We start from the raw sequence: 26,744 nt of genomic DNA, 5'->3' as shown, positions 1-26,744 counted from the left end.
CGAGGGTGACTATCTCCTCCGCCCACCCTCCCTCTTCCCTCTTCCCTCTTCCCACTGGGCCCCAGCGTCCATTCCACGCCCGGTTTACTAAGAGAAGAGGGGAAGAGTAAAGCCACTGATTGCAATTATTCGCTAACTCAAACGGACTTATTTACATGCAATTTGCATGTTCTTATGGAAGTGAGCAACACGCCTGTGCTCCTCCTCTAACTGGGTACCCACGCCCGCCTGCCCCTCTCAGCTCTACGCCGGAAGCCCCGGCCCCTTCTCCAGGAAAATTTACTTCCCTTTCGGCTTCCTTAGCCTCGCAAACTCCACCTCTTAGCTCCGCCTCCCAAAGACTGGCCCCTCCTTCCACCCGTAGGCTCCTCCCCTTGACCTCTTCCCCGCCCCCTCGCGCTTCCAAACATCTGTTCCCGCCCCTTTCCTATTTCTGAACAGGCATGTCTCAGGCAGCTCACTGGACTCCTTAGATTACTATGGGATGGTAGGGGCCTGAGAGTCGGAGAAGCAGGGAAGCATAGCCCAAGGAAAAGGGCTTGGATTTAGAAGAAGCAAGCCTTCCTGGGGATATTTTTTGAGGGGGATCTTGGTTATGCGGAGGGAGGAAGAGGAGCTTGTGTAGCCCGGCCGAACTTGAGGCAGCGCGAAGGCCCCCTCAGGCGGCGCCGAGGGCAGCCCCGCCGCCGGGGCCTGGTGCAGCCGCCGCGGCCGCTGTCAGGGAAGCGCAGGCGGCCAATGGAACCCAGGAGCGGCCGCTGCTGCTGAGGCGGCGGTGTCGGCAGCCCGACCCCGACCGCCCGCACCCCCTCCGCGGGGGTCCCCCGGAGGTAAGCGACTCCTACTCCGTGAGCCCCCCCTGCCCTGTGTTGTGGAGGTTCCTCTCCCCCCCGTCCCGCACAGCCTTCCCCCGCCCCCACACGTAGGTTCGACTACAAAACTGCCCTCCGGTGGCAGCTGCACCCCGGGTTCCTTCTCCCCCTTTTCCAGCCAAGCCTGGGGTACTTCTCAGCTTTTTGGCTTCCTCTTCTGCTTAGCTCCTCCCTCTGTCCCGGGGATCCCCCCCCCCCCTTATCCCTGCTGCCTTTCCCGAATTATGTTGTCTCTCAAGCCGTGAACCCCTTTCGCATCGGACGCCCCTTACAGTGTCCCTCCTGTTCGTCCTCCCCGCCTGTGCTCCTGCCCCAAACCTTGCCCAGGGCCGCCGCCTGCCTCCCTTTTCCACAAAGTCTCTGTGCAGCCCCCGCCCGGGTCCCAGTCCCTGAGCTGAGGGCTGCGGCCCCCCTTCCCTTCCGCGCCTCTTCGGGTTCCATTACCGCCCCGCCCACCGGGGCCCCGCTCCTGGCGCCCGGGGGCTGCCCGTGTCCCTGTCCGCCAGGGTCCCATCGTCCTTCCCGAACTGCCCTTTAGTTAGACTTTAACCGTGACCCGCACCCTCCTCTGTGGTTCGCGATTCCGGTAACTCCCTTGCGCTCCCCTTACCCCCCCCCTCAGTCCTCCAGCCTTTGGGGGGTCTCTTCCTGCCCCTCCTCCGGTTCAGGATTTCCAACGTGGACTCCTGCTCCCTGGAGCGGCGGGGGTTTGCGGACCCGGTGACACCTGGTTCTGTTTCCTGTGGTCTCTGTGTGCGCTCTGTCGTCCTCCGTTATCGCCACAGAACACTTATTCCAGGACCAACCGGACCTTGAACTAAGAAGGAATGTGTTGGGGGGCGGGGGCGCCCCGGCTGTCCCCGGGCTTTTCCGGCCGGGAGGGTGTTGGTGGAGGATGGAGCAGTTTGGAGAGGTCCCTGTCAGATTACACTTTGTTGACTGCTCAGGGTCCGCCTCTGAATGACGTTGTGAGGGGAAAAAAAAAATTTTTTTTTAAATTATATAATTTTAGGCTTGTCTTAAAGGGAGCCAAGTGTAGACTGTGCTCCCACCCCTGCCCAGATCCCAAAGGCATCCTTGTACTGTCTGGTTGGCTGGAGGCGTTCTGGTTGGTTCCGTAAGCGCTTAGGGCTGGGGGGTAACTGGGAAAAGGTGCCCAGGAACCATGGGAAGAGCTTGTGCCTTCAGCACCAGGACTTCTGGGTTCATGTGACTTCCTCCTTGGCCTCTAGAGTGGCATTTTGGGGAAAGGGGCCCACTCTCTAGGCGTCAGTGCAGTGATAGGCTAAGGGCAGGATATGGGTTGGCGGGGGATAGACTCAGTTTGGTTTTTTTTACAAAGCATTCAGGGTTTCTCCGACAGAAGTTATTAGTAGTGGTTTAGTTGTCTGTAGAATTTTCCTTTGGTCTAGTCTACATCCACGGGAGTAAATCTGTTTGGAAGACAAGCTCCAGGCCTGCTGCTTTCGTGTACCTTGCCGTCGTCCCGCCCCCCGCCCCCAGGTGCAATAGTTGCTGAGCTCTCCTCCTGAACTTGATCCATAGTGCAGATTCCATAGGTGGAAAGTATGTTTGTGGCCAAGACCTTTGAGGACGCTAGCTGGAGAAGAGAACTGGAGTGAGTTGGGACGTAGGAAACTCGTCGCCCCCTTGCGTGCCATGTCTCTCTCTCGGCCTGCGGTAGCAAAGAGGACACGTGAAGTTCCACTCATCTTCCGACTCCAGGCCTGTTTGAAAATAATCACACAACCTCGTCCCACTTCTCCCTTGTCTTTGCTCATTCGCCAGAGTGCAGTCTACTCATTACCTCCCTTTTTTAGGAGCAGCTTTACTCCTTGGAAGCACTTCCGAAGAGAAATCATATTTCCTTGGTTTTCCTGCTTCTCAGAGCTGGGTGCACACTGCATGAGAACATATTTGCTGAACACCATCCAAAGCAGCAAATTGAGATTCTTTGATTTGGGGAAGAACTTTGGGAGGAACCTTTCAGTAATTGGCATGAGATAAGAGAGAACCTAGTCCAAGCCCATGTGGGGCTGGCGGCAGGGAGGATCAGTTCAGAGAGAGGTGAGTGTACAGGTTGCTTTCTTTGTCGTCTGTCTGTTTCAGCAGAGGCTCCGGAGCTGGCTTGGGCTGTCTGGCTGGAATCTGCTTAGACTAGCTCCATGGCACTGCAGAGAGAGTTCTCAGCCTGATTCAATATTGACTTAACTATCCTGAGACCACTGCCCTCCCTGCCCCCATGCTGGTAGCTTGAGAATGCCCTCTCTCCTGATGCCAACCTCCCTTGGGGCTTTGAGTAACCATTTACCTGGTTCCTATTAGGGCTGGAGCCTGCTTGACTGCTTGGGCCTTCGTTTCTACAAGGAAAAGTAGTACTCAGTCTCCCATCTCTATCATTGAGGTCAAGGGGGGAAGAGGAGCTGAGACCTCCTTAAAGCAAGGTTTGAATTAGACCTTAAAACATGAGAAGGAACTTCTCAACAGGAGAACAGGTAGCCTAGAGTGATGTGGAGTCTCTTTTGAAGAGCAGCTTTTTAAAAAATCATTATTAAAGGTATATGTGTACTTGGTAACAAATCCAGTGGTACATGAGAGTTTATGACGAAAAGCAACAGTCCCTTTTTATTCATCTCTTCTACTTCTTTAGAGTTAACCTCTTAATTAGCTCAGTGTTCACTTCTGAAGGTTATTGCCAGAGCTTTAGATAAAATGCTTGTGTCTCTATTTCTTGATTTATTAGTTGTTACAAAGAGGATTAAGCTCTAGGATTTATACCTCTTGTCTATATGATTATGTCATTTTCATTTAAGGAAGTGATTATGTCATTTTTTAATTTCATTATTAAGGAAACCTTAAATAACATATTTGAACCTCCCTTTCTTTTCCATTAACAATTTTTAAAGAATTTTTATGAGTTTGAGCCAAACTGATGACATACACTGGGGAGCAAGATATCAGATGCTCCCTCTTTTCTTTAACTTTTTAAAAATGTTTTTAATGATTTTAGAGATGGAGGAAGGGAGAGAGAGAGAAATAGAAATAGAAAGGTTGTTGTTCAACCACTGAGCCACGCCGGCTGGGCTCCATTAACTCTAACAGTCTCTCTTAACTACCCATCTTGTGGGATGAAGATATTGGCTCTGCTTTCCCTTTTTCCAATTCATATGATCCATCTCAAAGGAGGAGGGAAGTTGATCTCACCTATCTGTTTGGAGACAGAGCACGAAATCAGATGATCTTTTAAAGGCCATTCTATGAAAATACAGGGACATTTAAAACATGGGGATTGTTCTGAACCAATTCATATTTATTTAGCCCATGGAAAAATATTTGAAGAAGGGAATGGTGATGAACTGGGTGAGGGGATGGATTCAGGGCTCTTTACCATCCTGTCCTAGCAGAGACCAGTTCAGTAAATCCTTTAATGGAGGCCAGTGGAGGGTTGTTTGCGTAGAATCTTTTGAGGTGAAGAGAAGTGGAAAGCCAAGTTAAGTGATAACACTCCCTCACCCCAGGGTCCTCTGGAGACGTTCACTTAAATGCTCAATCACACAGAACACATGCCTGTAACCCCTCTGCCCTCTGCCGCTGCTCTGCTCTGAAAAACCCTCTGATGCTCAGATGAGGATTCCCAGCCGTTCACTCGCCTTTCCTAGAAGCCAGCTGCTAGGCGGGGTAGGGGAGGCCTCCTCGATTCCCTCCCAGTCTCACCGGAAGGCCAGATCAGGCACCTAGTGCAACATGTGCAGCCTCCTGCGTCTGATGTCATTGAGAGCCAGGGGAGTCCTTTGATATTAAAGGTTTGGGTTTTCTTCTCTCAGTTTTCACTTATTCTCTGGCTTGTAAGGAGAAGGGTGCTGATTGCAGGACCCGTTTCTTCCTTTTTCCTTTCACTTTCTAGTCCTTTCACTTTAGAATGGTTACTTATCAATGCTGTTTTTTCTTTGCATTTGAAAGTGAAAGAATTGATATTGAGGACCATATCTGGATTTAGATTTTAGAAAACACCTTTCCTATTTTTTATTGTCTACATTTAACAAAAACAACCTCCATTCCCTTCAGTACTTCCTCCCCCCCATGTTTGCTTCAGATGAGGCTCAGAGAGGCCAGGAGGGAGGCCCAGCTTGGCAGTTTCCAGTGCAGAGCTGCTTCTATAGGAGAGAAGTCTGGTTTTCCTGCACCTCTTGACATCATCTGGTTCCTTGGGGAGTAACAGCTGCCAAATGGGGTTTCTGTTCAGTGGGAAGGTCCCCTGAATACTGTCATAGGGGATTCCTAGCTGAGTCCCAGGATGAAAGAAATGATGTTACCCTTACCTCTTTTACTGGTGCCAGTAATAACCCCCACTGTGATCAATTGGAGCAGACAACTACTGCATTTCCTAGTGAGATCTGAGACGCTGTATGTGGGAGAATGTCTTAACTTCATTTTCTTTGGAAGTTTTGAAATGTGGACCTTATGAGGTGTTGGTGACTTGAAAGTCTCTGGAGTAGAGAAAAGGGGAAAGATGTGCCGAGCATAGAGAGATTGAGAAGCAAAAGGGTTGTTTGCATAAAACAACTGAAGCTGTCATGTGAGTTTCTAAGTAGACCTAAAAGGTAGTGGTCCCAGTTGAATTAGAATGACCTTCTGGTGCAGAGTGCCCTATAGAGGTGTGGCAGGGGATGATTAAAGCTTTCTTCTTACTATTCCTGTGCAACCCGTAGTTGCGAGTAGAGACAGATCCATGCAGGCAGCCATGCTGGTTCTACTGCTCAGAAGGCACTGCATAATTTGGGGAGAGTATAGTGAAAGAGTTGCCACCTTTTTTACCAATGACAAACTCAGACTGCATCGGGATATTAAATTTGGAGGTGAACTTCTTACTTGACAGAGTTGGGAGAAAAATAAACTGAAGTAGCCTTTTTGGTGATCTCTGAGAACAGAAGAGTTCCCTCTCTGCCTTCCTGTGAGACTTTAATGCTGATTGCTGGGAGACAGGGAGCGAGACTGCATAATATTGGGCAGATGAAAGTAACCTTGATTCTTAACATGTTAGAGGTGTAGGAAGGGACAGTGGAAAATGGGGCTTTCCAGAGTGACTAGTGCATCTGTATCTGGAGCCTCCTTCCACCTCCACAAAGTATATGCACCCAGGTTCACTAGGGTCAAAGGTGATGCCACTATTAGTTGTAAATTACCTGCACTCCAGCTCTACAGCAGCCTCTGCCTTTCTGTTGCCCATATCCTTGAGCATGTTTTAGATTCTGTCTGCATTTTTGTGAGGAGGCCTCTGAGCTGACTACAATCTTACTCTTGAGCTGTGTTGATCTGACATTAACAGCGTGCCTCTCCCAGTCCTTACTTTGAAATTTCTTTCTGTTCTGCACTGATTCTCCTGATCTGGATTTGGTGAGCCTCTGGAGAATCATGTTAGGAAGGCAATGGCTTTTGTCAGCAGTGTTCTCTCGCTGAAATTCCTCCCAAGACTCCCTCCAGAGAGGGATTCCTGGTTGTGTAAGTCCTCTTCCCCCTGTTCTTTAGATGTTCTAGACCTGTGAGTTCCAGCCTAATTTCTTTTCCTTTTTTTTTTTTTCCACAGCCCCTCCAGTTCTTGGAGTGTGTATATGATAATGGGGAAAGTAGTGTTGGGATAGCAGAGGGCTGTCATAAATGTTTTGGAAGATTTTCAAACAACGAGGTAACTGTAATTCACTTCCCTTATAATAAACAGTATATGCGTGTGCGCGCGCACAGGTTCACACACACTGTTTACTAAGCTTTTCAGTAATTAGGATTCAGCTAGCATTTATTGAGGGCTGCTTTGTGCCAGGGGCTATGCTCGATCTTTTTACATGCATGAAGTTAATTATTCTGCGTGGCAACAGTGAGGTATAGATATGTTTTTCCCATTTTTGCAGTCGAGGAAACGGAAACTCAGAAGCCACATGACTTGCATAAGTTCATACATTTCATAATGGCAGAATTGTTAACTCCAGCCTATTTGACCCCCACGTTCAGGACTCCTTCCACTATACTTTAGCTGTCACAGCACTGGAGAAAGAGGAAGTGACATCATGAAGTCAGACAAATGGCACGACTTCAGCAGGGTGGTTGATAGTTGTTTTATAGGTATTTATTTCTAAATGAAGCTTGGCCTGGTATTGCTTGCCCTTATTCCACGGGAACTTTGATTCTAAAAGAAAAGGTAAAAATGTATCAATAACTAGAAAAATACATCAAGACTTTAATACTAAATAAAGGTGAGATACCCAGGACCTGTGTATGGGGCGTTAATGAGTAAGGAAATACAGTTCAAAGAGGAAAAGAAAAAGGTTATGGGCGGGCATTTAAAAAGAGACGTGGGAAGAGCACAAAGATAGAATAGGGACAAAGGAATAAGACCAGAATTGCTTTTCAACCTAGCTGAAGAATTTGTAACCCTGTATAAACAGAACACATATAAAGCAACATGTTGTAAATACAAGTTAGGAACAGAGCCCAAGCTGAGTAACTAAAGTCAGAAGGAATGGAGGGGAAAGCCGTGATCAGAGGGGAGGTGGTCAGGGAATGCTTCTTGGCGGGAGATGACTTTTCATCTGTTTTTGAAGGAGTCCAGATAGACAGAAAGAGAAGAGGTGCCTAGGAAGGTTTCATGGCAGAGAGAAGACCTGAGGATGGCACCACTAACCTATATGTTTATGTGTCTCCCTTTCTGTACCTTTCTCCTCTTCCCTCCTGTAGCTTGGAAGCTCGAAGTCTGGCTGTGGCCATGGGAGACACGGTAGTGGAACCTGCCACCCTGAAGCCAACTTCTGAGCCCACTCCTGGTCCATCAGGGAATAACGGGGGCTCCTTGCTAAGCGTCATCACGGAGGGGGTCGGGGAACTATCAGTGATTGACCCCGAAGTGGCCCAGAAGGCCTGCCAGGAGGTGCTAGAGAAGGTCAAGCTTTTGCATGGAGGCGTGGCCGTTTCTAGCAGAGCCACTCCACTGGAGGTGGTCAATGGGGATGGTGTGGACAGTGAGATCCGCTGCCTGGACGATCCTCCTGCCCAGATAAGAGAGGAGGAAGATGAGATGGGGGTCACTGTGGCCTCGGGCACAGCCAAGGGAGCAAGAAGGCGGCGGCAGAACAACTCAGCCAAACAGTCTTGGCTGCTGAGGCTGTTTGAGTCAAAACTATTTGACATCTCCATGGCCATTTCATACCTGTATAACTCCAAGGAGCCTGGAGTGCAAGCCTACATCGGCAATCGGCTCTTCTGCTTTCGCAATGAGGACGTGGACTTCTATCTGCCTCAGTTGCTTAACATGTACATCCACATGGATGAAGACGTAGGTGACGCCATCAAGCCCTACATAGTCCACCGATGCCGCCAGAGCATTAACTTTTCCCTACAGTGTGCCCTGTTGCTCGGGGCCTACTCTTCAGACATGCACATTTCCACTCAACGACACTCCCGTGGGACCAAGCTACGGAAGCTGATCCTCTCAGATGAGCTGAAGCCAGCTCACCGAAAGAGGGAGCTGCCCTCCTTAAGCCCAGCCCCTGACACAGGGCTGTCTCCCTCTAAAAGGACTCACCAGCGCTCTAAGTCAGATGCCACCGCCAGTATAAGTCTCAGCAGCAACCTGAAACGAACAGCCAGCAACCCCAAAGTGGAGAATGAGGATGAGGTAAAATCCCTGGGAGGGACAGAGGGGCAAGGTGGCATGGAGACAGGATGTCTGACATAGGGTCACTCTGTCCTTTTCTTTCCTTCCATCTGTTTCATTTCACTGATAAAAGCATGGAATGTTAGAATGGAAAAAAACCTTAGAATTCATGTATTCCAGCTGCCTCATTTTACAAAGGAGGAACTCAGAGACCCAGAGAGATAAAGTGACCTGTCTCAGGTCATAGAGCTAAAAGCAAGGCTGGTACACCTGACTCTGCCAATGTTGTTTTTACTAAACTTCACTGCCATTCCATTAACTCCTTACCTACTGAGAACTGTGGCAGAGACCCTCCCCACCCTGCTTGAGACCTGGGATATCTACCAGAACCTCTCAGAGCAGCAACCATGGGGAGGGGAAGGGACTATATGTGTGAATTTTGTGTGTGCTGGGGAAGGGGAGATATGAACCTCAGCCTCATTCTCCTGACCACTCCTCTTCATAATCCCTCCCTCCCACTCCCTGAAGATCCTGCTTTTTGTTTTTATAAGGGTAAGGTTCATTCCCTGTCACTGAGACATCTGCAGAATGCCTGCTACCTGCCTTTTTTTAGGGGAAGGGATGTTGGTTGAACTTTCCCAAATCATTTAGGAGAAGCACAAAGAAAGAAGGAAGCAATCTTGGTATAGAGTGAATCACGGACATACCCAGTGTCTAGAAAGAAGACTGAGCCACAGCATTCGTTGTAGATGTCCATTTAGGATACAGAGCAGGGAACAGATAAGCCCGTCAGTAGGTTATACTCACCTTCCATTCCACATCTGGACAGATACAGGGGAAGTTGCCCAGTGGACAACCAAGTGTCAGTGACCTGGTATCCCAGCCAGACAATGGTGCCCCAGTTCCCCCCTCTGACTCACCACCAGCCTAGCTCCCATCCTGGCTACCAGCCCAGCATAGAAAAGAAGGGAGAAAAGAATGAGGAATTTGCAGTTGTTGGAAAATGCATATAGCCATGGTGTTGGCATCTGCCTTTGTGGGACACACAACCCACCCACAGTTTTGATACAGTGGGACTTCTTTCAGCAAGAAGGAGGTCATAGTGACTAGGAAAGGGAAAGCACAGGAGGAAGGAGACTGTAGAGCTTGCTTTCTCTGGAAATTCAGTATTTTATTATGATCATTTAATAACAGGCTAAAAGAGCAATATTTATTGAGCCCTTACTATGTGCATCATGTGAAGTATTGTACATTTAATCCTCACAACCACCCTAGCAGACAGATTTTTTTTTTATTTTTTACCATTGAGTCAACAGGCTTAGAGAGGCTAGACGATTTTGCCCAAGGTCTCTCAACTAGTGTCTGTCAGACTAGACCTCACATCACAGCTGGTACTCCTAATCATTCAGCTGATCTGTCTTGGTTATTTCTCAGCATCTGCTTTCCTGGGTTTTCAGCTGTCAGAGTCCATTTGGGGAAGAACAGCCGAGGCCTTAGCCATCTAGGTTTCCACATCCATGCATGGGCAGAGCCCACCTGTTCTCAGAACTAGAAAGGACCGTTTTAATTTCTGGTTGTACTTGGCAGGGAACCCCAAGGCCACAAAGGGGGCTGTTACAAAGCAAGAAGAATCTTCCAGATCTGGAGAGACTAGGGTCATAAAAGGTTTGGGATTCTTCCTCTTGGGGTCAAGTCTGTAGCAGTAGGAGTGTGAGCACTTGGGAGTGAACCCCAGGTGCCTCTTGCCAGGCTTGCCTTTTCTCTGTGTGTTTTGTGTCCTCATCTTAGCATCAGAAAGGGTGAAGCCTCAGGGCTTTTCTTCCTCTGTGCTAATCCTTAGTCCCTCTTCCTGGCATCTGACCCCTGCTCAGGTGAGATTATGGGCAGCACACTGAGATCAGGTCTTTTGTGAGAGCCTGAGTCCTCTAGTGTGGCCTCTCCAGCTGCCATTCTTCCCAGCCTGGCGTCTTTATGGTGGAACACCAGCTCTAGGAAAGCAAGGAGATACTACATCCCAGCCTCCCAGGTTATCTGATGCTGGCAGAATGAGACACCCGAGTCCACTGCAGCTCCTCAGGAGATGTGCGAGTGACAGTGAGAGAGAATAAACATGAATGTCACCAGGAGTCTAAGCACTGGAATCTTCAGCACAGAGGTCTCTCCACATGCCTTTGGCATTTTGAGGATACATCTGTCATCAAGACCTTTGTCCCCCAAATACCAATACTTCTCCTTCTCCCCTGTCGTGCAACATTTATTCACTCAACAAATAGTTATTGAGCTTGTACACTGTGTAAAGCCCTGTGCTGGAGGCAGTGGAGGATGGAAGATAAAATGCTGTCTTTCTCTCCAGGAACTTGTACGGTAATATGGAGACCCCATTATCTAGGGCACTGTTTAGTTTGTGACTCTTGATTTTGTATCCTGAAACTTTACTGAATTTATTAGTTTGAACAGTTTTTTGTGTGGAGTTTCTGACTCTTGAAAAGTTGTTTCCTACATATACAGAAGCTGTACACAGCTTACTAACACCAGGTGCATAACTGTCTAAGGTCTGAACAGAGACTCTAGATCAGTGGTTCTCAACCTTCTGGCCCTTTAAATACAGTTCCTCATGTTGTGACCCAACCATAACATTATTTTCGTTGCTACTTCATAACTGTAATGTTGCTACTGTGATGAATCGTAATGTAAATATCTGATATGCAGGATGGTCTTAGGCGACCCCTGTGAAAGGGTCGTTCGACTGCCAAAGGGGTCACGACCCACAGGTTGAGAACCGCTGCCTAGATTCTGACAGTGGTTCTCAACTTTCCTAATGCCGCGACCCTTTAATACAGTTCCTCATGTTGTGGTGACTCCAAACCATAAAATTTTTTCGTTACTACTTCATAACTATAATTTTGCTACTGTTATGAATAGTAATGTAAATATCTGATATGCAGGAGGTATTTTCAGGGGTCGCGACCCACAGGTTGAGAACCGCTGCTAGAAGGAGACCTGACTGCTCCCATCCCTTGCTTTCCCCATAGATTCTGAGTTTAACCCTACCCTACGTTCCTGCCACCAGGAGAGGTGCTCTGGAGGGTGAGGCCTGAGAAGGCTGCTTCTCTTCTGCACTGATCTCACAGAGACTCACTCCTGTTTTCTTTTAAGGAGGGGCAATCGGCACTCTAGCACTGCGTCCTCCCCTCGCCCATCCCCAAAGCCCACCTCTTCCAAGCAGTTGTCAGCCTAGTCAGGGGACTGGGCTTAGGCAGGTTCCCTTCCCATTTATAACCAACTGGTAACTCATTTGGCATAGGGAGGGGCCGGGTTACGTCCTACCCCACACCCTGCCCCACATAATGACTCGCTAGTGGATCAGCTTTGTCTTTCCAGAACTGCAACCTTTGTACAGAGAAATCTGCTGCATGTCACACTGAAAGACCCAGTGGGCCTTCCAGCCCGATAAGGTGCGGTATCAGCTTCTTGGACGCAGCTTTTCTCCTTGGAGCTGACTCAGTATGAGTGACTCAGTGTACAGAGTAGGAGAGAGGAGTCCATCATGCTATACCTCCCTTCCCCCAAGGCTGTTAATGAGTCAGACAGGGCCTGTCTGTGGGAGAATCAGCGGGATCGTTGTTCATGGAGCCAGTGTCCTCCTCCCTGCTATTACTTCCCCCACCAGTGCATGGGTAGAAGTTGAACCACTAAGTCATAATAGACTGGTATCCTCACTGCCTCAGATCTCCTGCCTTGGGAGTGTTTGGCTTGGCTTCTCCCTAACAGGGCCTCTCCCCCCAGATTCTTCAAGGAACGGCCTGACTACAGGACCCCCAGCCAGAATAGAACTTATCCCATGGCATTGGATTAAGTAGATGCTTGAAATGTTAATTGCAGCGTAAAAGCTCAGTGACCACTGCCCTTCTGCCCTGAGAGCTCCCAGGACTTTGTCTCTTAAGTGCAGGCCCCTCCCCTAACTGCAGGTTGTGCACAAATATTGCCCCTTCTCCCTGCTTTGGGGGAGCTTGTGGCACAGAACCCAGGACGGGCCTGTGCATGAGCTGTAGCAGAGCCACTGAATGAGAGCTGGGCCCTTTCCCCTGTTTTGCTCATGGATCCCAGTAAGGCAGGCAAGGTTTAGGTAACCACCCTAGGCTGGGACCAGGACAGCTGCTGCTCAGCTGCTCCGCTTTCTCAGATGGAGTAAGGCAGGACCTCGCTCCCAACTTACGACAGCAAATTGTAGTTGGTTGTCACGTGAAAAAGCCTGATAGCAAGCCTGTGGAGGTCTGGTAGATAGGAAGGGTATTCATCCTTTACTCCAGCAGCATCTAGCCCAGAGGTTTCATGCTCATGGGTCTGTGATACCCCTTGTCACATAATTTAAGATTGGGATGAGGCTTCCTAGGGTGATGCTGAGGCTGGTTAGAGAGGAGATACACCTGGCACTGAAAGTTTAGCTTTTCTGCTTCCTCCTTGACGTTTCCAAGAAGCTAGAGGAACACAGGATTTCCAGTGTGGGCAGTAAGGGGCCATGCAGCTTGTTAAATTCAGTCCCTCTGTGTGGCCTCCACAGAGAAGGGTTTGGTTGAGAGCAGGGTTACCTCACTAAGGGTCCCAGCTTTAGGGTTTTGTCCTAGGAGGAAAGTTCCTGCAGGCAAGAAGGGAAGGGAAGAAAGTGAAAAACAGGCCATTGTCTCTTCAACCCTCTGACCCCAGGTCTGAGCTAGCCTTCCAGCATCTCCCACAGTGCCATAACTCTGGGCAGGCGGCATTTCTGGGTTGACTTTCTTTCATTAAAGCAGAAAGGTAGAGCTACACAAGAGAAGAGGTATGATCCAAGTTGGACCTAAATTCTTTGCCTTTGTCTCTCTCCCCTCCCTCCCTGCCCTTCTTCTCCCTTTGCCCTCGGCCCTTTCCCAGGAGCTCTCCTCCAGCACCGAGAGTATTGATAACTCATTCAGTTCCGTAAGTGGGGCCAGGCTGGGACTGGGTGGCAGGCTCCCCCCATGGCCGCATTTCCTCTCCGTCCCCAGGTCTTCTAAGTCCCCAGGCCAAGGCTGGCGTGAAAAGGTGCCTTTTCTTCCTGGGAGATCAGCTCCTCCTTCCCAGGCCTCCCAGGCCTGGAGGAGTCCCCTGCCTGTCGCCAGTGCCCTGAGCCCAGGTTCAGTGGAGCTCAGTGATCCTTTTCCCAGGGACAGCTGGGATGCAGTGTGACTTAGCCCCCAGCTCCTGGGTCTCTAGATCAAACAGCTGGGAGAGAGGTAGAATTTACCCCTGGATTGATGCCAACAACTGCTTGGCAGAAACCCCCAGGATCCTGTTTCTCCCACCCAGGACCCTTTCCCCATGGCTTCTGCCATCAGACCATCAAATATTTATTCAGTGTTTTCTTAATGCTAGGCCCTGTGCTGGGGGAGCTGATTCCAAAAGCAAACAGGATTTGGTCTGAAGGAAAGTTTTACCTCCTCAGTCTTTTTCTTTTTAGCTTCAACCACATTTCTTCCAGGTCTGAGTTCTCCCCTTTCCCAGCTCCCTGGCCAGGATGTTCCTTAATCACTATTCTCCTTCCTTGTTGCCTCTGGAATAACTCCTGACCTTCTGGTCCTACAGGGTCTTGGACCTTGTTCCTGGGCAGAGACGTGAGAGGAAATGCTGGACCCTCTGGGAGTTTGGATGATTTTTTTTTTTTTTAACATTTTGTTTTTGATTTGTCTACCCAATCAGTTTTCTCTGTTCTGTGCTGATCCCCTTTCAATCATGATTCCTATTTCCTCCCACGTGACAGAGCCTGTATTTGGAGGCCTGGGGTCACATTTCAAACATGCTCATGTGACGTAGGGGCCCCCAACCCAAATGCTGGTTTGAAGCTGGGAAGGAATTCTGCCTCTTTAATCTGAAATGACTATGAATTGGTTGGGGTGGAGGATCCTTGGAGCAGTGACCATTTGCCACCTGAATGGGTCACTAGGGGATCAGAATGAATGAAGAAGCAAGTCTTCTTCCTGTCTTTCTCTTTCTCTGTTAGGCCCTGGAATAGTTCCAGGGACCACAGAAGCCTCGTTCTATTGTCTTCCTGAATCTCTCTTCAACCCTGCCTCACAAAGCATTCGTGACTGATCCAGACACCCTGTTGCATTATTGTGGGGCGCCAGAGGCAGCCCCTTGCGGGGTAGAGGCTGAGAGATGAGCTGTTCCTTTGAACCTGGCTCTGCACACGTGCAGAGGTGGGCCTGGTCCTGCTCAGCTTTCAAAAGAAGCTCTTTTTTGCAGTTTGAGGGAGTGAGGGTAGACAGTCTCAATCAGGAAACTAAGCAAGACACAGAGAGGGAGAGAAAAGTCTGGTGAGTGAAATACTGTTTCTGTGAACAGAGGAGATACTGTTCTTATCATCTAGCTGAGGGGAGACGAGGTTGGGAGCTGGGTGGCTACTTGATAAAATGCCTTTACGGTAGGAGGACTTAGGGAAAAGAGCCCCTCTTCATGTCTAGCTTAGTCCACCCCACCTCACCCCCCAGACTGACTGCCCTTTCTGGGGATGACTGAAGTGCCCGCATGCGGAGCCAAGCTCACAACAGGGAGCAAATCTGGGGACCCTCGTCCTGAGAAGGAGGGGAAGAGGACCCAAGGAGGAATCACAGAAAAGAGACAGGCCTTCAGGGCCATTGTTGAGGAGTGAAGGGAGCTATTGCTTTCCCCACCTTCCTGCCCACACCAGTCTCCCTCCATCTGCTTTTTCTTTCCACATTGATCATCCCCTAATCCCAAATCTGCTCATCCTCTTCCCATCCCCTGCATGCGCATTGACCTCCTGTAAGAAATCGTGGGGTGGGCGGGGATGCCATGTAAAGCAACAGAAGTCATTTGAATGGAGTGAGTCCTCCTTTGAAAAGGGAGCTATTGACTTGGAGCTCCCCTCCCTAGCCTTGTGGGCTGGAGCTCTGCCAGGGATCCAGGTGGGGAGAGGGACACCCTCATTCTCAAGGTGGGTGAAGCACTTGAGGTATAAGCAGCTCTTTGCTCTGGAGTCCCGTAACCCTCACCCATCTTGAAGCCTTGGGACAGTTCCTGAGGAACTCGGGTCCAGGGAGGAGTGCGTCCCAGAGACCGGATTCACACTCCTTTACCCTCAGTAAACAGCTTGTGGGAAGGAATGTGCTGGCTTTTTTACCTGTTCCCAACTCAGTTTGCCAGGGGAGGGTGGAATCTACTAGGCTGAGAGGTAGCTCCTTCCCTGGGGTTCTCCAGACAGATCCCTGGCCTGAACGGCCAGGAGTGACTGAGTGGGAGGGCCACTTTTTGCTATGGTTTCTTTACCGTCTTTTACTTCACCCCATCCCTCTATAGCCTGTCAGACTAGCTCCTGAGCGAGAATTCATCAAGTCCTTGATGGCGATCGGCAAGCGGTTGGCCACACTCCCCACTAAGGAGCAGAAAACACAGCGGCTGATCTCAGAGCTCTCCCTGCTTAACCATAAGCTCCCTGCCCGAGTCTGGCTGCCCACTGCTGGCTTTGACCACCACGTGGTCCGCGTGCCCCACACCCAGGCTGTTGTCCTCAACTCCAAGGACAAGGTAGGTGGGCTCCACTTCATGGTTGTTCAGGGTTTGTGTCTGTGCCTAGAGATGCCCGACCAGCATCCTAGACTCCTTCCTGGTTCGTGTGCACATGTCCACCTTAACCTTACTCGTGGTTGTGATTCTGAGGCCCTCTTGTTCCCTGCTTGGGCTTTGTTTCTCTGGAACACAGAGGCCTGGTCTCTCCAGGTCACTTCTTGCCATGTCTCAGGAGAGTCACTCTCCACCTCTCTGTAGCCCTCTGTAACCCGTTGGCTTTCCAGATATAGCAACATTAGAGAAATACTTTGTTTCTAAGACTTTTTCTGAACAGAGGGGGCAAGGAGGAGGAGAGACTATGCCTTATTTACATTGGAGAGAATTAGCTAAGTTTATCTGCTGGTTGGAATAGTATTAAAGGTTCAGGTTTTTCTTTTAGAAGTAGTGAAGATAGAGCCCGGCTTGACACAGTGCCCCGCTCTTTCACGGTCTTTGTGTCTTTAGGACAAGCCCCGAGAGGCTTCCACGCCTCTCTGATGGGTTGTAATTGATAGTTTGGAATGGTTTGCCCAACTGCATCATCTACACATTTTGAAACTCAGCTGAACCATTTGAAGACTTGGGTGCACTCTCTCACCCAAATTCTTTATATAGGTGTTCATAGGACAATTTCCTCCCCAATATGGCATTCACAGTGTCAGAGGACTGATGATTGCGGGTTGAAGGTAGGAGCGGGCAGCAGGAAGAACTGTGTTAACGGAGTTGCGATGTGGGGGACAGTGGTGCAGGTGAATTGCAAATACTGTCCTCACTTTCTCCCAGGCTCCCTACCTGATCTATGTGGAAGTCCTTGAATGTGAAAACTTTGACACCACCAACGTCCCCGCCCGGATCCCCGAGAACCGAATCCGGAGCACACGGTCCGTAGAGAACCTGCCCGAATGCGGTATCACCCACGAGCAGCGGGCAGGCAGCTTTAGTACTGTGCCCAACTATGACAACGATGATGAGGCCTGGTCCGTGGACGACATAGGCGAGCTGCAGGTGGAGGTGAGGGAACTCACGGAGGTAATACTGGGGCACAACACCTATTCTCCAGGAGCTTCTGGTGAATTTGAGACAACACCCTGAGGCAGGCTGAGGCAAGCGCACAAATGAGAGGGGCAGGTAGTGTTGGGTATGAAAGGGGAAAGCTCTGACCAGCTCTAGTCTGGAGCAGATTCAGGTAGAGCTCATTTTCCAGCAGGAATGTAGGTTAAATGTAAGGAGGAACTTCTAAGCTGAGGAAAGAGAAAGAAATTTAATCAAAATATTTATTGAACACCTGCTATATAAACTTGTTTTAGAAAAGCAGAGAATGGTAAATTATACATTCGTTCATTCACTGAAGAACTGTTTATGGAGGGCCTTCTTTGTGCCAGCCCTGAATGCCGTGTGCTAGTGAACAAGACTGCCTGCAAGGAGCTTCTGACCTAACTGGAGAGAGTAGAAGACTGGCCAGTAGTGTGGTGTGACCCAGGTTATGCTGGAGAGGATAGGAATTATGAGAGCACTTGATGGTGGGGGTAGCACTTACTCCAGACTTGGGGTTGGACACACCCCAAAAGATTTCCTCAAGGAAGTAATATCTCAGTTGAGGCCTAAAGATGGGTTTGAATTACCTATTCAGGCAGAGGGGTCAGCACATGCAATGACTGGAGGACGAGAGAGCTTGGCTCGTCTTAGGACCTGGAAGAAATTTTGTGTGATGTGTGAAGTGGCGACAGATGAGGCTAGAGAGGCCAGCATGGGCCAGATTGGAGGCAGGATCCTGGAAGCCGTGGGAAGAAACTTAAACTTTATTCTGGGTTGTACGGAGCCAGGGAAGGATTTTATGTAGGTTTGTGACACAACTTTGGGGAAAGACAGGCTGTCCTTGAGCTTACAGTCCAGTTAAGGAGATTGGACACAGGCATTTAAGATAACAAGGCCGTGTACAATAAGTGATGAATGGAGTTGAGGAGAAATGCTCTGGTACAAAGGAAAGGAAGGGACTTGATAGTTAGAGGGGGAAGGGGAGATTAGATTGAAGAAATGGTCTTGGACCCTAGTCTGGAGAGAGTCCGTTCTGGACCTTAAGGGAGAATAGTAAATGCATCCCTGGCCTTGGGAGCCCTCAGTGTAAGGCTGACTGTTCTGCCTGGCCGCGTGACTTAGCGGTTGAGCATCGACCCATGAATGAGGAGGTCACAGATTAATTCCCAGTAGCGGTAGGCTTGTGGGCTTGATCCCCAATAGGGGCGTGCAGGAGGCAGCTGATTGATGATTCTCTCTCATCACTGATGTTTCTATCCCTCTACCTCTCCCTTCCTCTCTCTGAAATCAATTAAAAAAAAAAAAGTTCTGCCTCTGTGATGGTCACAGCAGTGGTTTGCAAACTTGAGTGTGCTGGGAGTCTTCTACAGAATTTGTTAAAAATTCAGACTTCCAGCCTGGCTGGAATGGCTCAGTTGGCTGGAGCATCATCCTGTATACGAAAAAGGTTGCAGGTTCTATTTCCAGTCAGGGCACACACCTGGGTTGCGGGTTCAATCCCTAATCAGAACACACATGGAATCGATGTTTCTCTCTCACATCAATGCTACTCTCTTTCTCTCCCTGTCCCTCTCTCTCTCTTCCTTCCTCTGTCTAAGCAGGTCCTTGAGTGAGGATTAAAAAAAAAAAAAAAAAAATTCAGCCGTAGTTGGTTTGGCTCAGTGGATGGAGTCAGCCTGTGGACTGAAGGGTTCTGGGTTCGAGTCCAGTCGGGGGCACATGCCTGGGTTGCAGGCTTGATCCCCAGTGTGGGGCATGCAGGAGGCAGCCAGTCAATGGTTCTCTCTCATCATTGATGTTTCTATCTCTCTCTTCTTCTCCCTTCCTCTCTGAAATCAATAAAAATATATTTAAAAATAAATAAAAAAATTCAGATTTCCAGATCCATTCCCAGTAATTTTAATCCAGATTGATGGTTCCATATGGGAATATGGTTTTAGTAGCATTCAGATGTTTGAGAAACACCACTGAAGGGCCTATGTGAGTGCCTCGGCAGTTTGGGGTCCAAGTGATCAGGATGATATATAACCAGGGGAGGGTTTCTGGAGCAGACTTAGGAAGAGGGGAATGATCATAATCTGCAGATAGAAAACACTCCAGGTGATCTGTGGAGGAGGTGAAAGAAGCGAGACCTGTGCCTAGCGCTTCTGACCTACCATCCCCTGCTCTCCCCAGCTCCCTGAAGTGCACACCAACAGCTGTGACAACATCTCCCAGTTCTCTGTGGACAGCATCACCAGCCAGGAGAGCAAGGAGCCTGTGTTCATTGCAGCAGGGGACATCCGGTATGGCCAGAGCACACTGCCTCTCATTTTTCATCCCTCTTTAAGGCTCTGCCTGTCTCTTTCTCCTCTTCTGTCAGCCTGCGTCTTTCCCTTTCGTCTCTCTTTACTCTGTCCTTGTTCTGAGGCCACCAAACTTGAGGCAGTGAAGGGGCAGGTGGAGAAATTACTAGGCTACTACAGAAAGAAATTAAATGTTAAAAGGTCTCCAAAGGGATGAAAGCAGCAGAGGGAGGAATTAAAGCAGCGTTTCTCAGAGTGGGTCCAAGGATTCACATGTCAGAATCGGAGAGATCTTGTTGAAAATGCAGATGCTGGAGCCACAGCTGTTTTGAACCATAATCTTGGTAGAGGAATGGGAGGCTTGATAATCATGGTGATTATCATGATTCCAAACCATCAGGTTAGCAAAAAGGTATCAGTGGCGTGTGTCCTACACGAGTCTCTCAACCCAGGTTTCTCTCTGTGCCTAGAAGCAAGGAAATAGTGCAGGCAGTGCTGCCACAGACAGGGACATGAGGCTCTGGGGTAACTCCTCCAAGCAAATGATACCATTTCTTCCTGCTAGACGGCGCCTTTCAGAGCAGCTGGCTCACACCCCCACAGCCTTCAAACGAGACCCAGAAGACCCTTCTGCAGTTGCTCTCAAAGAGCCCTGGCAGGAGAAAGTGCGGTGAGTTGGGTGGGAGGCAGCTGTCTCCAGACCTCTCAAAGCTTGGAGACAACTGCAGGAACTCACTGCACCATCCCAGTGTCCACTGGGCTCCCCCCAAATCCATCATGCCCCCAGGCAGCCCCAGTCCTTGCCTTATGGGGAGTTGGATTTGGATTTTTGGTAGAAGCTGTGTCTTTGTCATCACCTCTTGACACTTTTTGCTTCTCTTTATGCAGGCGGATCAGAGAGGGCTCTCCCTATGGCCATCTCCCCAATTGGCGGCTCCTGTCAGTCATTGTCAAGTGCGGGGATGATCTTCGGCAGGAGCTGCTGGCCTTCCAGGTGCTGAAACAGCTGCAGGTAAGACAGGGAGAAGGAAGGGGAGTCAGCTCACTGCAGCCCACCTGAGGGGACCACACAGGCTGTTCAAAGGAACTCTGCTGAGGACAGCTTCCTGCTCAGGTCTAAACTGGATGTAGATTAAACTAAAGCTGGTGCTTTCTTCTGTATTGTACTCCCCTGCAAGTATAGCCCCAGAACTCAGCTCCACAGCAACCTCTTGTGGCCCTTTTGTGATTGGCACCCGTTCTGATTCCCAAACTTCAGGGTGCTGGCTTTGTCCTTTAGTCAGAAACTCCCAAGTGAAAAACTCATAGCCACAGGCAGCAGTATGGTGATTGCCAGAGAGAAAGAGGGATGGGCGGAGGTAGAAGAGGTTACAGGGGGATAAATTATGATGGAAGGAGACTTGACTTTGGGTGTGAACACACAGTACAATATACAGTTGATATATTATGGAATTACACCTGAAACCTATATAATTTTATAAACCATTGTCCCAGACTTGGTGGCCTTTCAGTCCATCAAGTGAGTAAAACCCATTGAGGATGAGGGAGTTTTTAAAGAAAACCTATATAATTTTATTAACCAATAAATTCAATAAAATGAATAAATAAAAACTCCCATCTGGTCTTCGTAAATGGGTTGCAGTGTGCTGAGATGTCAGTCCCCTGAGCCTCTGGGTTGGTCACCTGCCAGCAGCTTCACCTGTTTAATCCAGTTCTTTATACAAATATTTTCATTTTCTCGAGAAGCTTTCTGTGGACCTAAATCCTTTTCCCTGTTCCTTGAATTTGAATTAATAGCTCCCACTCTCGCTGCTTGGGTGGTTTCCTGTTCTGCCTTCTGGGGACTATCTACCTATGAGATGCCTTTCCCCATATACCTCCCTGTGTCTTGTCAGAACCTGGATTTTCTTTAAAAACTCCCTGGTCCTCAGTGGGTTGTACTCACTTGATGGACTAGAATCCAAGGCCACCAGGGCTGGGAACTTCCAAGGTTAGGGATAGAGGGCTTTTCGCCCCTCCCCCAACTTGAATGAAAGATGATGGTCCTGTGTCTCCTCACAGTCCATTTGGGAACAGGAGCGAGTGCCGCTGTGGATCAAGCCATACAAGATTCTTGTGATTTCGGCTGACAGTGGCATGATTGAACCAGTGGTCAACGCTGTGTCCATCCACCAGGTGAAGAAACAGTCACAGCTCTCCTTGCTCGATTACTTCCTTCAGGAGCATGGCAGTTACACCACTGAGGCATTCCTCAGTGCCCAGCGCAATTTCGTGCAAAGTTGCGCTGGCTACTGCTTGGTCTGCTACCTGCTGCAAGTCAAGGACAGGTAGGTAAATTCCTGACCCTCATCCTAACCTTTTTTCCAGGTTTATTTCTGTCCCTTCACGTGTAGTTTTCGTACACTCACCACCACCTTCCACTGCCAAGACGTAAAAGATGAGACAAACAACATGTTTTAAGCAGAGACAGGCATGTTCACGTGCCATTAAGCCAAAGAGACAGACTGACAAGTACTAGGGTAAAGGAGCGAGATATGAAGGATTTATGGGGAGAAGCAAGGGTTTGAATGAGCAGGCTCTTAAAAGGATGAAGGAGAACGAGGGCAGAGGAAGCTGTGGGGGAAGGACACAGAGTTCCAGAGGAATAAGTCAGTGTGAGTAACACTTGGGCTCCTGGCTCTGACCGGGGAGTTCAGTTGGTTAGAGTGTTGTCCCAATACTCCAAGGTTGTGGGTTTGATCCCCAGTCAGAGCACATACAAGAATCAACCAATGAATCCTCTCTCCCCCTACCCCCTTTCTCTCCCTCTTCTCTCTCTAGAATCAATAAATAACAAAAATTACAAATTTTAAGAAAAGTTTGGGCTTTGCGGCCTGGCAGGAGAATAGTAGGCAGCGATGTCAGACAGGTGAGCAGAGGCCAGACTAGAAGCACCTGCACAGTGAGGCTGAGGGACTGTACTTGGCAGGTGAGGAATGACATGACCCAGTCTTTGTTTACTGAGTGCACCCTGTGGTACTGAGTGAGATTGGGTCTAGTTAGGCCTTTAAGGAACAGAGGAGGAGGTAATGAGTCCTGACCCGAGGGAGGTGGTAGTGACTGAGAGCAGAAAGGAGAAGATAGATATGAGAGGCATGGTGGAGACAGAGTTGAAACTCCCAACCCTGAAATCTCCTTTTATTCCAACATACAATTTTCAAAACGTTTAAGTATTTATTGCTTTCCCCAGAGCTGCCATTTCCAGTATCACATGACCGTTCTGAGGCCCAGCTTCCCACATAGGTGAACAACACAGCGTACAAAAATAATTCCACCCAGACGTGACTCAGGGTCTGCATCCTGAATGCTCCTGTGAGTTGCACCTCACGGGCATGGGCAGCTGCCCTAGCAAGGCAGGAATACAGTGGCCTGAGCTTTCAGAGCTCCCGGACATGGTAGCACTTTAGGATCTAGCCAGCAGAGCAGCTTGTCAGAAAGCTAGCATCTATCACTGGTAAGTGCATGCTGCGGCCTGGCGTGCTTTATTGAAACCAGCTGAACAGTCGGACAGGTGTTTGCTATGAGGGGACTGGCGGTCAGAGCTTTCAGAACCTGCGCTCGCTCCATCTGGTCAGCCCTACAAATGAGCCTCGTGGAGGCTTTACATTTGAGGGCTGAAGGAACATGTAATGGTTTATAAGGAATTTGTTACGAGCTCTAGACCAGTGGTTCTCAATCTTAGCTGCACATTAGAATCACCTGGGAATCTTTTTAAAACCCTGATTTCTGGGCCTCATCCTCCGGAAATTCTGTTTCTTTGTTATGGGGTGGGGCCACATTAGTAACTTTAGACTGTCCCTAAGAGTCAGGGTTTTGAATCGAGGGCACAGCCTAGAACTGAGCCGCAGGTTTGAGTAAATGGGGGCAGGGAAGCAGGTGCTGGTCAGGCCTGTGGCTTTCCTTCAGGAAGATATTTGGAAGGTCAGAGTTCATCCTTTAAAAAAGGGGGAGAGGGGAACAGGCAGCTGAGAAACCTTTAATAATAACTCAAAAAAGAATAGATGTAGTCAAGCCCTGAATGGAATCAGCAGTGGAAGGAACTGGCAGCACTGCCCCGGGCTCCGCAGTGGGAGCAGGTTAGGATCTTTAACTGCTTCAGAATGAGGGCCCAGCTAGCCCGCTGTTAGAGAGCCCCTCACTGCTCGGGACCTTCTCTCAAGGTGTTTCCTCACCTGTAAAATGAGAGGTGGGGCTAAGACAGTGAGAATCTTTCTGGCTCTAAAGAGTGTGCCTTAGGGCTAAATTTGTGGTGCTTCCCAGAGTAGAAAGGACTCAGGTGGGACTGGCTCTCTTTCTGTCCCTCCTTTTTGGCCATTCAGACTAACCCCAGAGAAGGTGGCCTCAGACCTGGAGCTCAGCCTAACAAAGCCTCTGTTGACACTGAGGCTGGTTATCCTGAATGGGCCAGGCCTCACATGCTTAGCATGTTCATTGTCCTCCTCCTGCTCGTTATTCATGTCGGGGTCTCAGACCTGGACTCCTCTTTACTCTCTTCTTCCTGCAGCTGGCTCATCATTTCTTACTGGGGTGACTTATCAGGTAGTTAGAACTTGCCCTTGAAGCCCCCACATTATTTTACATTTAAACTCTTCCCAGCCTGCCACTCCCTTCTGGTGGGGCTCACAGGTAAAACGGTTCTGATTGAGGCCCCTGAGCCAACTCCTTGGCCTCTGCGACAGCTGGTGGGAGCCTCAGAGGCTTTCTTCCCTTGCTTCTGGGTTTTCTACTAGGTTGGGATCAGTTTGGGTGATAGAATTACAATCTTAAACTATTAAGTTGTCAGTAAAAGCGATTTCAGACCCCACAGCCTGTTAGCAGCTTACGTGCCCGATTCCCCGTTTCTGTTGCTGCTTTAGGCCGCAGGTTGGACTGAGTTATAGGCAGCAGGAAACATGGCAGGGGACTTCCCCGCCCGGTGTCATGTGGCCAGTGTTTCAGCTTGAGGCTGCCACCTCACACTGACTTATGCTGCCTCTTCCTCCCCTTTGCCCTCCTCAGACACAATGGGAACATCCTTTTGGACGCAGAGGGCCACATCATCCACATTGACTTCGGTTTCATCCTGTCCAGCTCTCCCCGAAACCTGGGCTTTGAGACGTCAGCCTTTAAGCTGACCACAGAGTTTGTGGACGTGAGTCAGGAAGGAGAGGTGCCTCACTGTGTTCTTTCTCTGTCATGGGAGTGGGCTCCCCCCAAATTACGGACAAACAGAACAGAAATGGCAGTAAGTCAGGGTGAGGCTGGTGTCCTGGGAGGCTTCCTGCCTGCTGAGAGAGTTGGGAAGTAGTGGGGTTTGGCATGTTTGCCCTAATGGAGGGAGTTCTGGCTGGGGGTACGCTGAGCCCTTATACCTACAACTTTCTCCTCCCCTCACAGGTCATGGGCGGCCTGGATGGTGACATGTTCAACTACTACAAGATGCTGATGCTACAGGGGCTGATTGCTGCTCGGAAACACATGGACAAGGTGGTGCAGATCGTGGAGATCATGCAGCAAGGTGGGGCTGGGGCGAGGCAGGTGTGGGGACAGGGCTGTGCCCAGCATGGGATTTCTAGGAAGTACATTCCACCTCGACACCAGGCAGGCAGGGGTTCCCAGCTCTGACCCAGTGCCGATTCTCCTTCTGGACATGCCTCCTGACAGGGCTGGGTCCTGGGGATGGACGGGCGGAGGCCCCAGAAACCACCTCCTCGGAGAGAAGAGTCTCATCTCCAGCCTCTTGGTCCCTCCCACCACTCAGCTCTTCACCAGCTCAGGTGTTTCCAGTCACCACTTTCCTCCCCGCTGGGCTTTGACCTCCAATTGCCCTGTCCTCAGGCCCCTTCTTTGTCCTGATACTCATCCCTCCTGCTCTGAGTTGAGGAGTTCCTCACCTGTCACCTATCCATTCTCACTGTCCTATCCTCACTGCGTCATCTAGTCTTTTGTCCCTTCACTCCCAGCCTTCTGGGCCCTTGTCCTAACCCCACTCCTTAGGGGTGCAGTATACACCCATTCTGAGCAGCCAGTCTCCTCCTCCTCCTCCCCACCCCACCCTCACCCCACAGGTTGTCGCCGTTGCTCAGGAGCACCCCTGTCTGGCCCCATGACGACGGTGGCCCAGGTCATCTGTGAGTGTCAGACGTAGCATAGGCAGAGCCCTGCAAACCAGATAAGTGCCCAGCTCAGGGCCCATTCCCCAGGACCTTTTCCCAGCCTTCCTCTGGGTCCTAAGACTCTGCCCACTCAGCTATTACTGGGGGAGATGTGGTGTTGGCCCCCTGCCCTCCTCTACCCTCATGCCCTCACCTATAGAGGGGTTTTGGAGCGTGGCGTGAGGATGGGTGCAAGCAGAATTGCATCCACATGCTCAGGGGTCTCTAAGATCTTGCTGTGGCTGTTACCACTGGCCCTCCCTCCTTCCCGCCCATGACCCTCTGCCCTTCCTGCCCCCCCAGGTTCTCAGCTCCCTTGCTTCCACGGCTCCAGCACCATCCGCAACCTCAAGGAGAGGTTCCACATGAGCATGACCGAGGAGCAACTGCAGCTGCTGGTGGAGCAGATGGTGGACGGCAGCATGCGGTCCATCACCACCAAGCTCTACGATGGCTTCCAGTACCTCACCAACGGCATCATGTGACACCCTCTCAGGCCCCAGCGCGGTGGGGCATTCAGGGGACCCTCCCTGGGAGAAACCCCAAACCAGGAAACACCCACCCACCCACCTACCCACCCACGGGAAATGGAAGGCAAGAAATACAAAGGATCATGTGGTGACTGGAGAGCTTGCCAGGGGAGAGCCAGCTGTGGGGTCCAGGCTTGCTGGGGCTTCCCTGCCCCCTGCGGTGTCAGTATTACCACCTGAGGGACCCCAGGACTCACTGCCCCCCAGAGGAGAGAGGTGACAAATGTGAGGGCACTGGGCCTTTCTTCTCGCCAGGGTCCAAGAGGTTCTTTCCACAGGCCATCTTCTTAATCTGTCCTAGGTCCCAGGAAGGGGAAGAGTGGGTTCTTGGTACTTACAATTTGATCCTGTGGTTCGCCTTTGGCCATGCTGCTGCCTGACTGTTCCTCCCAGGACTGACTCCTAGCCTGAGGTCCCCTTGGCAGGTGGGCTCTGGCACAGGGTCCTGCCCTTGCTGAGTCCCCATCACAGAGACCAGGAGGGTTATCACAACCCCTCCCCTACAGAGGGAACTGGCCTAGCCACAGGGAATTCCTTGCCCTGATCCCTTCCCACATCCAGGGAAATAGCTCTCAATTTTTTAATTTTTGTTTGAAATAAAGTCCTTAGTTAGCCATGTGTCATTT

At 50.0% G+C, this 26,744-nt stretch overlaps 1 protein-coding gene across 15 annotated transcripts; it reads left to right on the top strand.

Annotated features, from left to right (window-relative positions):
- Positions 1–459: 459 nt before the first annotated feature.
- PI4KB (phosphatidylinositol 4-kinase beta) lies at positions 460–26,736 on the top strand. Of its 15 annotated transcripts, none has more exons than XM_059675738.1 (15): positions 461–830; positions 2,693–2,939; positions 6,457–6,555; positions 7,599–8,535; positions 13,423–13,467; positions 15,847–16,074; positions 16,879–17,124; positions 19,306–19,415; positions 19,981–20,085; positions 20,304–20,427; positions 21,477–21,742; positions 24,453–24,678; positions 24,831–24,951; positions 25,502–25,564; positions 25,892–26,736. In XM_059675738.1, exons 4-15 carry the CDS (start codon positions 7,627–7,629, stop codon positions 26,071–26,073), a joined length of 2,625 nt encoding a protein of 874 aa, XP_059531721.1. In that variant the 5' UTR covers positions 461–830; positions 2,693–2,939; positions 6,457–6,555; positions 7,599–7,626; the 3' UTR covers positions 26,074–26,736. The 15 variants fall into 15 exon arrangements, with proteins under 15 accessions (XP_059531724.1, XP_059531721.1, XP_059531723.1 ...); XM_059675742.1 differs by having other exon boundaries at positions 462–830; positions 16,879–17,106; XM_059675745.1 differs by having other exon boundaries at positions 464–830; positions 24,453–24,585.
- The last annotated feature ends 8 nt before the right edge of the window (positions 26,737–26,744 follow it).

Source organism: Myotis daubentonii, chromosome 18 (genome assembly GCF_963259705.1).
Source record: "Myotis daubentonii chromosome 18, mMyoDau2.1, whole genome shotgun sequence".
Classification (NCBI taxonomy): Eukaryota; Metazoa; Chordata; class Mammalia; order Chiroptera; family Vespertilionidae; genus Myotis; species Myotis daubentonii.
The sequence above is the reverse complement of the archived record's forward strand: the minus strand, read 5'-3'. Positions and strand labels throughout refer to the sequence as shown.